This window comes from Gigantopelta aegis, chromosome 5 (genome assembly GCF_016097555.1).
Source record: "Gigantopelta aegis isolate Gae_Host chromosome 5, Gae_host_genome, whole genome shotgun sequence".
NCBI lineage: Eukaryota > Metazoa > Mollusca > Gastropoda > Neomphalida > Peltospiridae > Gigantopelta > Gigantopelta aegis.
In genome coordinates, this window is record NC_054703.1 from 21263885 (window position 1) to 21279980 (window position 16096).

The window sequence follows — 16096 nt, forward strand, 5'->3', positions numbered from 1 at the left end:
TTTGGTATTCAAGACATCAATTAACAAACATTACTCCGCCGTTAAGGAAACGTTAGTTTTGTAAACAATGACTGGAATGTTCATTTAGCAAGACAGTTCTACGGTAATAAACAGAATATTACATTCGTGTCCATGACAGTCGATGTTTACGAAAAGAGTGCCTAAATTATCATATTTCCCCTCGCTCTCGCTCGGGAAATATGATAATTTAGGCACTCGTGTCGTAAACATCGTCTGTCATGGACACTCATATAATATCCTCTATTTATTGAATATTTAGAGAATAACTAACGAGCTACGAGGAATTTAGTTACGGTATTGTAACGGAAACTTTCGCCTACGTCTCGGTTACCGTTACGGGATATGGATGCTATTTCTTCGTAGCAGCGCCGCCACAGATCACAGCGGCACGTTTCCCGGCAATATTATCGCCTGTTTCGTTCAAATAATGTTGTAGTTGTATACATATTTAAGTTTCTTCACGACTGACACGCATCAGGCGCCATAAAGATGTCTTATGTATTGGTAAGCCCTTAAAATTCGCAATGTACAATATCGTCTGGCTATTTTTATCCCTTGACAACCATGTTGGTTGTAAGTAGTTTTCTCCGCTATCTTCTTCGGAGCACCGCAGAAACTGCGTCGAGTAATATATATATTTGTTTTTTTACTTACCTAAAACTATTTATTAACTGTAGGTATTTTAAAACCATATACTGTCCGAGATGAGCTCATGAGAAATATTTGGCGATCACTAATAGTACGGTCGACGACGGTCACTTTTCAACCCTTATTTTGGCTTTGTACACAATAAATATCCTACAGTAATGTCACTTGAAATCCATATTTCGTAAATAGTACAGTTTTTTTAATCACAAGATTTTCTTCAGAGTGAAGTGCATTGGTAATGTTAAAAAAAAAGAAAAAAAACATTCTATAGCAATTTTGCATTGAAATGTTTCCAGCGTTCTTAAAACGGAAACGTCATTCACCCAGTTTATTGTTCTTGTAAAGAGATGTAAACTGGTCTACTTACCTTGACCTCTGTCAAAAAAGTTCCGAGAGCAGACAATGCAGTTTAAATGTCGGTATGTTTTTATTTTTCATAATTTTAGACAAACTATTAAGTTTAAGTTTTAAAAGATAAATAAAAAAAAATACATTTCGTCAAATATATCATAAAAACAAAAAGTAGATTATATATTTTTATGTATGGATATTTCACATTCTCACGAGATTCTCGTATTATCTGTCATGGCTGCCGAAGAACGCTTTTAGTCTTGATAATTGTTAATCTGCATTATATTAATTATATTTACAACAACAATTAATTTAATATATATCAACGATATCGAGTAAGTGTTTCCAACAAAGTATGAATGTTTTTTCACAGAACACTTAAGTTTGTTTTTGCTACACATGGGGTATATGCCTCATCTCGTAGCGCTGAACAGAAGACCGTGTCGATGCCAGCGCTACGTTATCGTATCTACGAGGAATTATGAATTATCTGTCCCGAGTGAATGAATGTTGTAAACCCGAGCCTTTGGCGAGTGTTTTACAACATTCATTCACGAGGGACAGATAATTCGTAACTCCTCGTAGCGAGTTAGTTATTCTCTTTATTACCCATTGTCAATTTTAACTGATTTTTAATGTAAAAATTCGTCTGCAGTCTACAACAAAGCCATCAGCCATTACGTCATATAATCTTACGCACATTACATGACGTAATGTAAGTGACGTCATAGCATAACGGCGTTCTTTTTACAGCCAAATGTTTACAGTACAAAATAATACGACTGTATTTGCATTTGAAAATAATAGTTTTTATATATTACTAAAGCCGCTGCTTATGAAAATATACCATTTCATGTTTATGAAACAAATGAGTCTATTTGTTTTTGTAAATCTTTGTAGATCGTATAACGTACGTGTAATCGGACTCATGAATGGAAACATTATATGAATGAAAGTGAAGTTCCGGCCATGCCAAGCAACCAACCAAACGTCGTGATTTTTAAGCCAGCCAATCAGTGGCTGTAGAAGCAATCTGCACACTGTGCAGAGATCGAAAAAATATTACCCTGTATATTTGAGCCCATATGGGTAATAAAGTATATTATAATATAGAATAACTGGCTACTGTCTTAAGATATCGGCTTTATCTTGTGAATATTAGAATGGCGAATACCTCTCGCTAGGTCCTCGTTTCAGCCAGAGCATATCCAGAGCCAGAGTGGCATATCAAAGACAGTATTAAGAAAGAAAGAAAGAAAGAAAGAAAGAAAGAAAGAAGGAAGGAAGGAAGGAAGGTGATGATGATAACTAGTTTAACGTGCCCATATACCACTAGGGTTTCGAACACGCCCATACCGAGTCCGACCTCCGATTAGATCGGTGGCCTGACTCAGGATGGGGGGGGGGGGGGGGGGGGGGGGGAGAGGGGGTGAAAATGGGCAGAATTTTGAAAATAGCAATTAGTAAAAAAGTTAATAGAATAAATAAAAAAAATAAAAAGGTTACAGGCCAAAAAAAAAAAAAGAATTGACTGCTCAGCCGAATATTTATATAATTTGGAGCATTTTAGAAGGACAGTCCAAAATTAAATAAGAGAAAGAAGAGAGGATCGGACTATTTAATAATATTTAATAATAAGTAATTTCGACATGAAAGTTTGAACACAGATCTAAAAGTTTAAAGTCCGATCGATATGTCCACGCGAGTGGCCTCGTTAAGGCCGTTTGGGTGCACAGCTTAAAAGGACGAGATGGATTGCATCCCGTCAAGAAAACCCCTAGATTGACAGTCGATAGACGTTGAAAGTGGAGTGCTGTGCTGAAATACAGATCTTGAGAAGCCGGATCCGTCTGAACGAGAGAGAGTATCAGACTAGGGTATAGTCCAGTCGTCATGGGTTGGTATAGTGGTGCAGACGGGCCCGACTCCGGAGGATACGAGATGGTATCATTATAAAGCAAGGTAAAGTCTAGAAAAAGAGTAGTAGGGGCCGACCCCGCTTCCTATTTCTTCTTAGAGTGGGGCGGTCAATCTTCCAGTGCTGCTAGGACAGGCTCGGACTAAACGCGAACAACCGTGGCGTTCTGCAGAATGGCCGTCATACGAGTCACGGAAAAAAAACAAGTCGACAGTCAGACGGAGAAATGACGTGGAGGCAAGGAATCTCGCAAAAAAAGAATCCAACCTGGTGGTGCAGGCTGTCGAAACGAGAAGCGTTCCAGCGTTCAATCAGTTCAAATGGCCGCACACATCCCAGTAGAAAACTGACAAAAACAACGAAATGAAGGACCCCCAAGTCGAGCACACGAAAGCACGTGCAGTGTGCACAAGCGAAACAAACACGTCTTACCGCGTGGAGCTCCAGACTGGGAATCAGGAAGGAAGGAAATGTTTTATTTAACGACGCACTCAACACATTTTAATTACGGTTATATAGCGTCGGATATATGATTAAGTACCACACAGATATACAGAGAAGAAACCCACTGTCGCCACTTCATGGACTACTCTTTTCGATTAGCAGCAAGGGATCTTTTATATACACCATCCCATAGACAGAATAACATATACCACGGCCTTTGATATACCAGTCGTGGTGCACTGGCTGGAGCGAGAAATAGCCCAATGGGCCCACTGACGGGGATCGATCCCAAACCGACCGCGCATCAAGCAAACGCTTTACCACTGGACTACGTCCCGCCCCAGAAAGAAAGAAAGAAAGAAAGAAAGAAAGAGAAAACGAAGAAAAGCTGTGGTATGCTCTATCCTCGCACCACCTGTACTTGGGTTCAGTCCAAACCCACCCAGTGTGGAAGGTAATAGTCTTCACGTTTATACTGCGTTTCCAACCATGACCTTCGTCGTGGAAAGTTTTTGTAGTAGATCGTTTCCCCTCCTGCCAAGAACGCACCCCACCACCCATACGATCCGGAAGTTATGACGCTGTGAGTGCAGTGCGCAAGCACAGCCAAGTCTACTTCCGCCGAGACGTGAACGAAAGACGTGTCCTTGGATACGAGATGTTTCTTGCACCAGACTATGTCGTCGGAACATACCACGAACATGGGATCCGTGTACTTGTCTCTGTAATATTGCATCGCTCGTTGTATGTAATCCAGGTGTGCTACACTGTAGCCGCGGTTTCGTTCATACCCGGTGTTCATGTCCCCCCGTCGTATGTGGACGCCTACTGTTGTTCTGTTGGAAATCAGAAACGAGGGAAAAGCTTTCTGCATGTCTAGCAATATCTTGTCGTTAAAACGCAGCTGTGCTCTCAATTCGGCGGTGGAATTTAAAAAGTACTTCCAGGACTGGAAATAGCCAATGAGTGTCCAGTTAGCGTCGTTGTTCAAAGCCAGCACTTCCGGGTCAAATATCCCTGCGTATTTCTGAAGATAGGTTTCGGAATTTTGGAATGATATTATTGGAAGCGTTATTTTGAAAACCCGTCTAAGTGTATGACTGCTCGACAGCTGGGCCGTGTAACCATGATAACCAGAAATTCCTATTAGTGCACCCAACTGGAACATGTAGTTGCCAAGGCGTCCATTACGGGCGACAGTCATTAAATGAGGTATTTTGCTCGATGATGTTTGAGAGTCGCCATTTTTTAAAATATTCAAGGAAGACGCCTCTCTTCGATCATTGTTTTGCTCTTGTAATTTTCGCTCAGAATTTGACGTATTACAACATTGATTTTCATGTGTGGTAGTCAAAACTTGAACTCTTCTGACCAAATTTGTGTCGTTTTGGCTACCATTCACCAATCCTGTAAATGCAACGTGCTTGACAGTCGTTACATTCCGTGATAGTCCGTTTACGTGGGTGTTCACAAGTCTCCTTGACCCTTCGTACATCTCCGTGAATGTTCGCAACTCTCCGTGATTGTTCATAAATAATCGTGCATTCTCGTGAATCTTCGAGAAATTTCTTTCAACGTTGGCATTTAAAACACTACTCTTACGAAGTTTAGTGTTTGCTTTTTTCCATTCATTTATGCTACGGATAATAGAAATAGGTTTTAACTGTAAATGATTTTGCCTCGAACGTTTGTTTAATGAAATGTTCTGTTGCTTCTTGTCAACGTCTGAAACGAAACTCTGATACGTAAACTGCGATAATGTTTTATTATTATGTATAAGCTGCAGGTTAATTATGGTCACAAAAAGCATGACGGCTCCTAGCAACAGATATATCAGTTTCCGCTTCCACCTAAAATAACGCATCGTCGACGTCAGCTGACATGCTTCTCAGACTTCATGAGAAAAAGACACGACCAGTCGAACAAACAAGTTCGAAGAAATAGCTATCACTTAACCTTGTCCGGCGAATGAAAAACAACATGGGACGCGTTTCTTGAGACAAATTCGCTGTCAGTAGTACAGCGCTGCTTACAGGTTCAAACAATACTGTCGATGATGGCGCGTTGTTTCGGGACTATCCGCTTGCGCAGAGTTTGTACAACGCAATTCTTGCGATCGCTTTTCTCTTCTTAGCAGCGCTGCAAACGGCGAAGCGTTGGTTAAGGACGTCTCTCTTAGCGCTTAGCTTTTACCATATGACCCTGAACACAGCCTGCCAAGAGTTTTTGGAAGATCTGCTTATGGAAGTTTCCAAAATATTAAACAAGGACGTCTCTCTTAGCGCTTAGCTTTTACCATGCGATCCTGCACACAACCTGCCAAAAGTTTTTGGAAGATCTACTTATGGACGTTTCAAAAATATTAAACAAATAGCTGTCTCCGCAATGTTGTTACGCTGTTTCCATTATCAGTGCATGGAATTGGTGTTTTCATTCTACAAAAGACAAAAAAGAAGAATAATATATTTGTCAATAGGTCAACAGAAAGGAAAGCAAAGTCACAGTTTTTTAAAGCCCTCTCAGCACATTTTATAGTTCGACGATTTGGTGTTAAGGCTCATATAGGGTCTCACTACACTGATGTCATCTGCCATTGAAACCCATGTCAAATTGCCCAACTGCAAATGAAGATTGCCAATAGAACTGGTTCTCATTGGCACTAACAACATACACCATTGCGAACATACATTATGTAAGCATTTTTCACTTCAAAATTGAGAACATTTCCGTCTGTTTTTTTGCTATATGACCGCATCTGGCTGTAATACCGGTCCAAACAGGTGGTTCATTAACCGATTCACTCCGGCTGTCTCTTACACTATACACTCATGTCCCAAAGGGTCAATGCACAATATTACAAAATAGCATGGGCAAAATACAGCCAGAAGGCTTACCATTAAACATACATATTGTTTTAATTCATCACCATTTCCTAGGAGTGAATATGTGAACCATCTTGTGTCACAATTAGGACCTATAGTGGACCTTCATGAATGAACTCTCACCCGGAAGTGATCTGTGTAGTGAGACCTTAATATCTAGTAACATATTTTGTCAAACTTGGTTTGAAGTCAGTTTGATAATTTGGGTCATTTACACCATGAAAAGCTATACTAGACCAGTGTAACTTATGAAATCTAAACAATACACCAAAAGATAGATGCACCATACTATCCAATGAAACTTCATCATATCACATTGTTACTCCTTGGTCATCCACAGAATAGATATCCATACAAAGAAGCTAATTCTCTAGTTAGTTCATTAAAAATATTAGTTTTCTTCAATTGTTGCTATGCCATTTTGTGTATAGTTTCGTCACCCGGAAGTGATCTGTGTAGTGAGACCTAAAGGTCTTCTGAAGAAAAAAAAAGTCCGGGAAACAAATTTTCACATCTCCAAAGTTCAAGGGCCATAACTCCGTTAAAAATGGGTATATCACCATGAAAGTCAAACTTGGTCTGTAACGGTACGTGATAAATCTATACACAGAATTTCAGTTCATTATTTATAGGTCTTCTGAAAAAAGTCCGGAAAACGTATTTTGACATCTCCTAAGTTGAAGGGCCATAACTGCGTCAGAAATGGGTAAATCGCCATGAAAGTCAAAACGTGATCTGTAACGGTACATGACGAAACTATACACAAACTTTCAGCTCAATATCTCAAAACATTCTGAAAAAACCCACAACAAACATCCGGAAAACATGTGTGACAGACGGATGGACAGACAGACGGACGGATGGACAGACGGACGGACGGACGGACTGGCGGACGGACTGACGGACGGATGGACGGACGAATGGATGGAGATGGAATCTATACTCCTCTCCGGTTTGACCGGTAGGGGACTAATAACCCAATGGTTTGACGTTACTTGTTATGTAGAGGATAATTCATGTTTTTTTGTCAAATATGATTTATATCTCATCGAGTGAAGTTTGCAATCATATGTCACGAGGCGCGCTTGCGCAACGAGTGTGATATGATTGCAAAGTTCACGAGATGAGATATAAATCATATTTGACAATAAACATGACATTTTCTATTTATTATATAACTTTTGTCAATTTACCTTTATTTTTAAAATGCCAGCAGCAAAATAGTTCCGTCTTTCTTACAGTGAAGATAACACTTTCTACAGTGACGATAGCACATTTTAGAGTGAAATGTTCACTCTAAAATGTGTTGAAACATAACATAGGCCTAAATGTCTCCGAGGAAGGTCACAAAGAAATATAATTGACAGTGTTATTGACAACATTGTGCCCAAAACAAAACTTAACTTTGGACTGATGACTGGTTGGCATTCTAGACGATAACGACAAACAGTGGCGTAGGAAGGTGTCAAAAAGTGTGTGTGTGTGTGTGTGTGTGTGTGTGTGTGTGCGTGCGTGCGTGCGTGTGTGTGTATGTGTGTGTGTGTGTGACACTTTTATATTTACACACTTTTACACTATTATAAAGCAAATATAAAGCAAAATATCTTAAAAGTGTGTGTGTGGGCACATACTCCCTTGCCCCCCCCCGCTTCCTACGCCAGTGACAAACATGCTAATTTATAGTGCAACTGCATGGAAAAGGAACAAAAATTATAGTTTTTCATTAGACTAGTCTACAAAAATAAATAAACTTAGTGTTTTAGAGAATTACTCACAACGAAGCGATAGAATCTTTCCGATGATGATGATAACTAGTTTAACGTGCCCATATACCACTAGGGTTTCGAATACGCCCATCCCGAGTCCGATCTCCGATAAGATCGGTGACCTGACTCGGGATGTTTGTGTGTGTGTGTGTGTGTGTGTGGGGGGGGGGGGGGTAGTGTTGAAAATGGGCAGAATTTTCAAAATAACAATTAGTCAAAAGGTTAATAGAACAATTTAAAAAAAAGAGAAAAAAATTACAAGCCAAAAATAAAAAGAATTGACTGCTCGGCCGAATATTTATATAATTTGGAGCATTTTAGAAGGACAGTCCAAAAATAAATAAGAGAAAGAAGAGAGGATCGGACTATTTAATAATATTTAAAAAAAAAGAAGTAATTTCGACATAAAATTTTGAACGAAGGTCTAAATGTTTAAAGTCCGATCTATATGTCCACATGAGTGGCCTCGTTAAGGCCGTTAGGGTGTGGAGGTTGGCCTACGGCGAACTGACGAGCGGAGAACCGGCAAAGGCGGGGATAAAGTGCTTCCATCTCTGGTCGGCGAGGATGGTTATGACACTCCGGTAGTCGTTGCCGAAAAGGGCCTTGACGATCCTGTGGATGGTGTGGCTATCCATCTCTCTAACTAGGACCGCTTGTCGGTAGACTCCTTCTCGGCGCTGAGTTAGTACCAACACCGTCTTGACGGCGGGTCCGGATGAGCAGGTCCTTTCGTCTTGCGCCGAACCGGTGTAAACGGAATGCAAGTCCGTAGGAATGGTAGTCTCCCCGGACTCTAACTCCTAGGAATAGAAGTCCTAGGACTAACGTATCTAGGAATGCAAGTCCTAGGACATAGGTTCCTTAGGATAGCTGGTCCGACTGCCAGGAATGCATGTCCAGGTAGGACTTACATTCCCACACAACCAAAATTCAAGTCCGGTGGCATACAGGCATACTATAATGCAATGCAAATACAAAATACAAACACATTAGTTTCTTTTTTTTATTCAACAATTTTAGGCATTTTGCGTAATGGTGCCTCCTCCCACTGTTTCAGATTAGTCCCATTAATAGAACTTTTCAGTGCTATTCCATCCATTGTTGACAATAGATAGGACCCACTCTTTGTGATCGCCCGAATTCTATAAGGGCCTAGCCAAGGCTTCTCCTCTTTTCCCCCTTTTCCCCCTGCGATCTTGCCGTCGCAGGTTCTTCTTTAGAACTTTTGTTCCGATAACAAAATCCTGAAATAAAAACAACAACATTTAATCATAATTATATATATATATATATATATATATATATATATATATATATATATATATATATATATATATGTGTGTGTGTGTGTGTGTGTGTGTGTGTGTGTGTGTGTGTGTGTGTGATGTGTTATACCAAAAATATTACTATATTTTTAATGTATATTTTTCTGTGTAAAATTTACAAATGACGTACATGTTATAGCTATAATATGATTTACATAATAAAAATAGCAGTCATATTTTAATTATTTCGTTTTAAAAACTACAAACCTGTTGTGACGCATGTCTGATCGTAATTTCTTTTTTGGCGAGTTTGTGCCTCTTTCATATTGCCAACAGCCATTTTTCCAATGACGTTTGCCATTTTTTTTTAACCCTTTCATTTATCTCATTGTGGCATGTTTCTTCGGACACTAGTTGCTCTGTATTATCGTCCGAATCACAGACCACATCAGATGGTAAAGCTGGTTCTCTGTTATAACGATAATCAATATAATAAAACACATTTTTAGTATATAATTATTATCAGTTATAAATTGTATGATACGCAAATAAAGTGTTTTTTGTTTTCAACTATAAATGGTTTGCACTTTTATCATCAACACTTCAATCGTCAATCACAGAATAGCTGTACAATATCTAATTATAACAACATTTACTCGTAAATCACGGGAACTATTTTATTTCATTAGCCCAATCACTGGATATGCATTATAAACTTCTCACCTTCCGTACATCAGGAAAAAAGGGGAAAACTTGGTGCTGGCGTGTTTCGACATGTTATAACCAAACACAACTTGCTGCAGCAATGTATCCCATTCAGCATCATCATCATCAAGCTTTAACAACATGTTTTCCAGAGTTTGATTAAATCTCTCTGAAAAAAAATAAATGTCAAAGCACAACTTTTTAATTTTTCCTTTATTGCACATCAGTTTATTAACAGAAAATTGCAATCAATTACGTTACTAAAACATGGCAAAATGTCGTTGAATTTTGTTTTTAATACTGATGGCTTTAGTTGCATAAATTTACATCATGTTTTTTTTATATACTTAACTTTTTTCCACAATGTACAAACTTTTTCAAAATTGAGTGCTAAATGTATTTATAGCCATATGTTGTTCATAGGTTCTGCTTTAATTATTTTAATTGCAATACTGTATTATTGATAGTATAATGTAACAATATAGGGTATTAGATTTACCTGTTAATCTGTTACATTGCGGGTGGTATGCAGTGGTACGACGATGTACAATCTTCAGTTACATCGGCAATCCCATCAACCACACTGTTGTTGAATTCTCTTCCCTGGTCACTTATTATTTTTTGTGGGAAACCAAAACTAAAAAATAAATTATACCAATTAAATAAATAAATTAAAAAATACATTAATTATGACTACAGTCAAACCTGCTCAAGCAGCCACCTGTATTAAACAGCCAGCTGTCTTCAAAGGTCACCTTAATTTTCTCCCAAATCAGCTATTTTAGTACAATATAACCTATATTAAGCAGCCACCTGTCTTAAGAGGCCACTTTTTGTTACTCCCTTGGGTGGCTGCATAAAACAGGTTTCACTGTATATGTAAATACAACATGTAAGAGAAAAACATATGGTTTAAAATTAATAATAAAAAAAGAGTTCTTTTTAAAAATAAGTTAGCGTTAGATATTATTACAATTATAATATAAATTAATTTTACCATAAGAAGAGGTCCAATAACAAGTTTACGACTCCAGATGCTTGTTTAGTAGGCAAAGCTTTTGCTTGTGCCCATTTTGAGTAATAGCAGGTAACGGTGCAAATGTATTTGTTTCCATTGGTAGTTTCCCTCAAAGGGCCAACCAGATCTATGCCAATCTAAAGAAACAATGAAAAGTTAAAATTAAAAACTGCAAACACATTGAATTTTATTATAATTATTACTTTATAATTATATGTATTTTTATACAATTATTTTTTATTGTGAAATCATATATTTTTAAAAATTTAATTATATTTATAAAAAAGAGTTCTTGTAATTAGGTCGAGGGCCTTTTAAATTATATGTTTTACGTAAAACTTAATACATTTTCAAAACTACAAATGTATGTGTACAAAACGATCTTAATATAAGACAGTAAAGTAGTTTTTTTAAATTTAAAGACGACACTAGAGCACAGTGATATTTTGTTTATCTTATCAGCGGCTATTGGACGTCATACATATGGTAATTCTGACACATTTTTGAGTGGAAACCCGTTGCGGCTACATAGGCTACTCTTACCGATAAGCAGAAAGGGATCTTTTATATGCACTTTCCCATTAATAATATAAGACAGTACAACTAAAGTATTTTAATAAAATAAAACTTACTGATCGCCAAACTTGAGGCTTTGTAACTGGAATAGGGTGTAAAGGTGGAGCAATTTTATTTTGTTTTCTGTTCACTTTGTGGCACCTCTCGCAAGTTTGAAGGCATCTTTTTACATCTTCTACTAAATTAGGCCACCAATATCTTTTTTCAATCTTATCAAGCGTTTTGTCACGGCCAAAGTGACCACCTAAAATTAAAAACAAAAATTAAAATATTAATCGTCATAATACCGTATGTATTTTTTAATGATGTAATGTACTATAATGTAATGCATGAATGGATGTTTAACGACATCCTATAAAAAGTGGATGTTAAAAAGATGGTAAGCATAAGAAAAATAATTTATAAAAATATTTCAATACATTAAACAAAAGTAAGGGCCAAATTTTAATTAAATTGAATAGTGTACGTAATCCGTCTTCCATAAACATATCTTTTCATTCAAATATATTAGTAAATTTAATTTGTGCGTCCGTCTCTATGAATTATAATTTACTTAAACGTATACATATATATACGCATTACAAACAAATGGAAATTTTCCTTTACGCATTCGCTATAATTAATAATTTATTCAATTTATTCAATTTAAATGTTACAATTATTAATGTAAACTTGAAATAAGTACATACCCAATGGGCTAGAGTGCATGGCATTCATGGCTTCTTCAATTTCCTCAGGTGTGATGAGAACTTTTCGCCAGTTTTCCAGTGTATCTGACGTTGAGCTGGAGTCGGGAATAATATCTGTTGTTGTCTTCCTATTGACTTTATAGTAAAGGGTGCTTTTATCAACCTAGAAGTAATTACAATACATGTGTATCTTAAAATATAGTTTATGTGGTATATTTGATATTTAGATAATATCATGTGTACTTCCACATTTAGACATGTTATTGTTAAACTATTGATCAAATGGCACATAGACGTTGTAATGAAAGTTTAACGGACCAAACAGTTTCATTAATAAAATACAAGCGGACTAATAGTACAGGAATGAAAGTCCCACAGACTTAGAGTACTAGGAATGAAAGTCCCACGGACTTAGAGTACTAGGATTCCGAGGAATAAAAGTCCAAATGAATACAAATTATAAACAACACAAGTTAAAAAGATAAAATTGTACAAGATAATAACTAATGAGCTTACTTTGTAGTTGGCCTTTGCTGTTCTTCGAATGACACGCTTATTTGACTCGCTTGTTCCAGGTTGATAATGTCCATTTTGCAAATAAAAAAATATGTCTGCCACTTGCGGCTTGAAGCGTTTTTTGCATGTCTCGTCTGACATATTGAATGCACGAACATGCTTTTGAGTAGCTGTTTTATATGCGTTCGGAAGAAGCAAGATGCACGTTCTGTGTTCATCTTCCAATGAAAATATAACATGGTTACAAACATTCAATCACGTGTTATATCCAAAAAAACAACAAAAAAAAAAAACAACAATATTTGTCATAAAAAAAATAATGCGGCATAGAGATTTGAACCAGCAATGATATTACTGAAGTTGCACTATCTTATCCACTACACTACGAGAGAAGGCTGCCACACTCTCAAATTTCAATCGTGCCTTGCAGATAACTCGTGCATATTGCCGAAGGTAATATAAATACATCTATTAATATGTCGGACTTGTATTTATGTCGGACTTGTAAGTTTGTCACTGCAATAAAAAGGAATTTAAGTCCGGTAGGAATAGAAGTCCTAGGCTTACTATAAAAAAAAACCCAAAAATATATCCGGAATGCAAGTCTGGGTAGGACTTACATTTGTAGGAATGGAGGTCCGATAGGACTAGGAACCGAGGTCCGCAGCTTCGGTACGGACTTGCATTCCTTTTACACCGGGGGCGGCGACGCAGAAGGGACCGCCGCTGGCGGTTGAGCCGCCGATTTTGTTAATCTTTCCTAGGTGACTTAATAGAAAACAATACTTCCGGCGGAAGTAACATCTCCTATAGCCCATGGGCTATATGAGTTTCGCCGTTATGGCCCGCTAACGACGCGTATGATGCGAGCTAGTTCATTAATAATATCGAGGGGTTAGTGCCAGAACCACTTATCTCCTTTCCACTTGAATCTGAGAAAACTGCACTGGAGACTTTGGAATGCACTTAAAAATCGGAAACTTAACTTTTGCTAAATATTTTGCTTTTAGATGCTAGCAGTTATTTGTTTTAGTATAAACCTTAAAAGTTCTGTCTGGTAATAATAATAAATCATGATGTAATTAGATGAAGAACTATTTAATTTATTCTGGCTCCTGGAACTTGAACACAAACAGCTCCAACCAGCATGCCAGAGCAAGCTATTTTATAAACAGTTTTTCTTACAGTCCAGCATATGTGACAAATTGTGTGAATCTCAAGTCAAGAATAATGTTATCTTGCAGTGAGTCCACGTGGCATACAGTAAACGTTTAATTTCGCAGCAGCTCTGAGACACCTAATTGGGTCTGTGTTGTTGGCGGCAGGAAGTAATTGTAAACAATAACAAATTATCTTTAGATGGCAGACACTGGAAAGGGTCATGGGTGTTTCCAGCTGTGTGCACAGTAACCTTATTCTACACTCAGATGGTAAATTGTACTCCCTGGTATTGTAGCAGGTTGCTAGAAGCTCTTAACAACTTTAGAAAAACAATTTATCAAACAAAGCAAAGCCTTAAAACAGATATATTTGTTATACTAATTATTACATGAAATGTAAGCTATCATACCAGTTATAACAGATATATTTATTACACTAATTAAACACGAAATGTAAGCTATCAGAGTAAACTGCACTACCTGTAGTGTTGAGCTACTGACTGAATTAATAATCAACCGTTAAGATAAGTTAATACGTTTAATGATTTTTAATACACAGTAATTTAACGAAACAAAATGAATACAGGGCCAGTAACTATATTCGGCATTTTTCTTTAACAGTTTTCAATCGTTCTAAAGTGTCTCCTTTGACATGTTCTAAAACAAAATTATGTTCTTCAACTTAATGATTTAAACAGCAATTTAGAGAGAATAAAATGACAAATATATTTACAATCAACGTGCACAAAAATCTCATCGTGTGTAAGATGTTTGCATGCAACATGGGTCAGATGTTACTAAAACAATGTTTAGAAGTTATATGTGATTAAAACTTACTAAAATAATATGACATTAGCAAATAATTACCACAATTCTACTGTCCATGCAAGTAATGCTACTAAAGGTACCTGTGTTGAAACCAAAATCTATTGACTGATATACTTTAAATTGCACATATTATATGCACTGGCGTATCTGGCTAGCCAGGGATTGGGCACAAGAGGACCTCTTTTTTCACAATACCAACTTTTATAATGCACGTCACCCATAAAATGTGTAAAAGCAGTGCCCTCTATCTCCACTCCACCCCCAATAAACAATCCTGGCTACCCTAATATGTATGTATGTATGTATGTATGTATATATGTATGTATGTATGTATGTATGTATGTATGTATGTATGTATGTATATATATATATATATATATATATATATATATATATATATATATATATATATATATATATATATATATATATATGGCTAGTGAATATATATATATGGCTAGTGAATTGTTAAAATCACCTATTCCATGTTCCATGTTTTTTTAAATCCTCAAACTCTAGGCGTTTGGTGCTTGTGGATAGTTGTGTATCAAGTTTTAACTGTTATTTTTGTTCCCCTAAGAATTTAATACGGCGCAAGTGGGAAGGTGTGTGTGTCCCGTGACCGTGACTATGTGGATCTACAAAACAAAGTTGGCTATGAGACCGCACAACTCGAAACGAATCCGGCAAGTGATGTCTTGAAATCTGAGCTGGATTATTATCACATCTTAAGCCAGTGTCTTTCCGCAACGTTAAGTTTCAATCCAGACCCCGGCAACCTGATCTGGAAGTTGTTTAAACCATAGTTATCATACTAGTATGTCCTCTCTGTGAGGTATTTCGACACTTGTTACCGGCATGGTGGCTGCTTCAACAAAACAGCGACAAGGTATCATTTATATGCATTTCCCCATTGACAGGAAAGTACATATCACGATCTTTAATGTACCAGTGAATGCCATTAAGTACAATAAGACCAGGTGTAAAACATATCTAAATACAGTTTAATGCATTCGTCATCAGCACTGATCTGGTGCGTGATTAAGTATAATGTTTGTCTAATGCGCTCGTAGAATGATATACATGTACACACACACATTTTATTTAAACACACTATAGCAGTAACCACTTTGTTATAATGACCAGAGATATCTCATCATTGTAACATCTGAAATGCTACAGTTATTCCAGTTAATGTAGTAATATCTAGATATTTTAGCCCAGAAAATATGAATGTGCATACATACTACTACAATGAACAATATTTATTATTAGTATGCATATTTATTTTATGTCATTTATATAA

The 16096-nt window shown here is 37.0% G+C and overlaps 1 protein-coding gene across 1 annotated transcript; it reads right to left on the reverse strand.

Annotated features, from left to right (window-relative positions):
- Positions 1-3809: 3809 nt before the first annotated feature.
- LOC121373000 (galactoside 2-alpha-L-fucosyltransferase Sec1-like) lies at positions 3810-10146 on the reverse strand. The gene is made up of 3 exons (XM_041499441.1): positions 10022-10146; positions 4842-5019; positions 3810-4409 (listed from the first exon to the last, which is right to left on the reverse strand). Exons 1-3 carry the CDS (start codon positions 10144-10146, stop codon positions 3810-3812), a joined length of 903 nt encoding a protein of 300 aa, XP_041355375.1.
- Positions 10147-16096: the final 5950 nt, after the last annotated feature.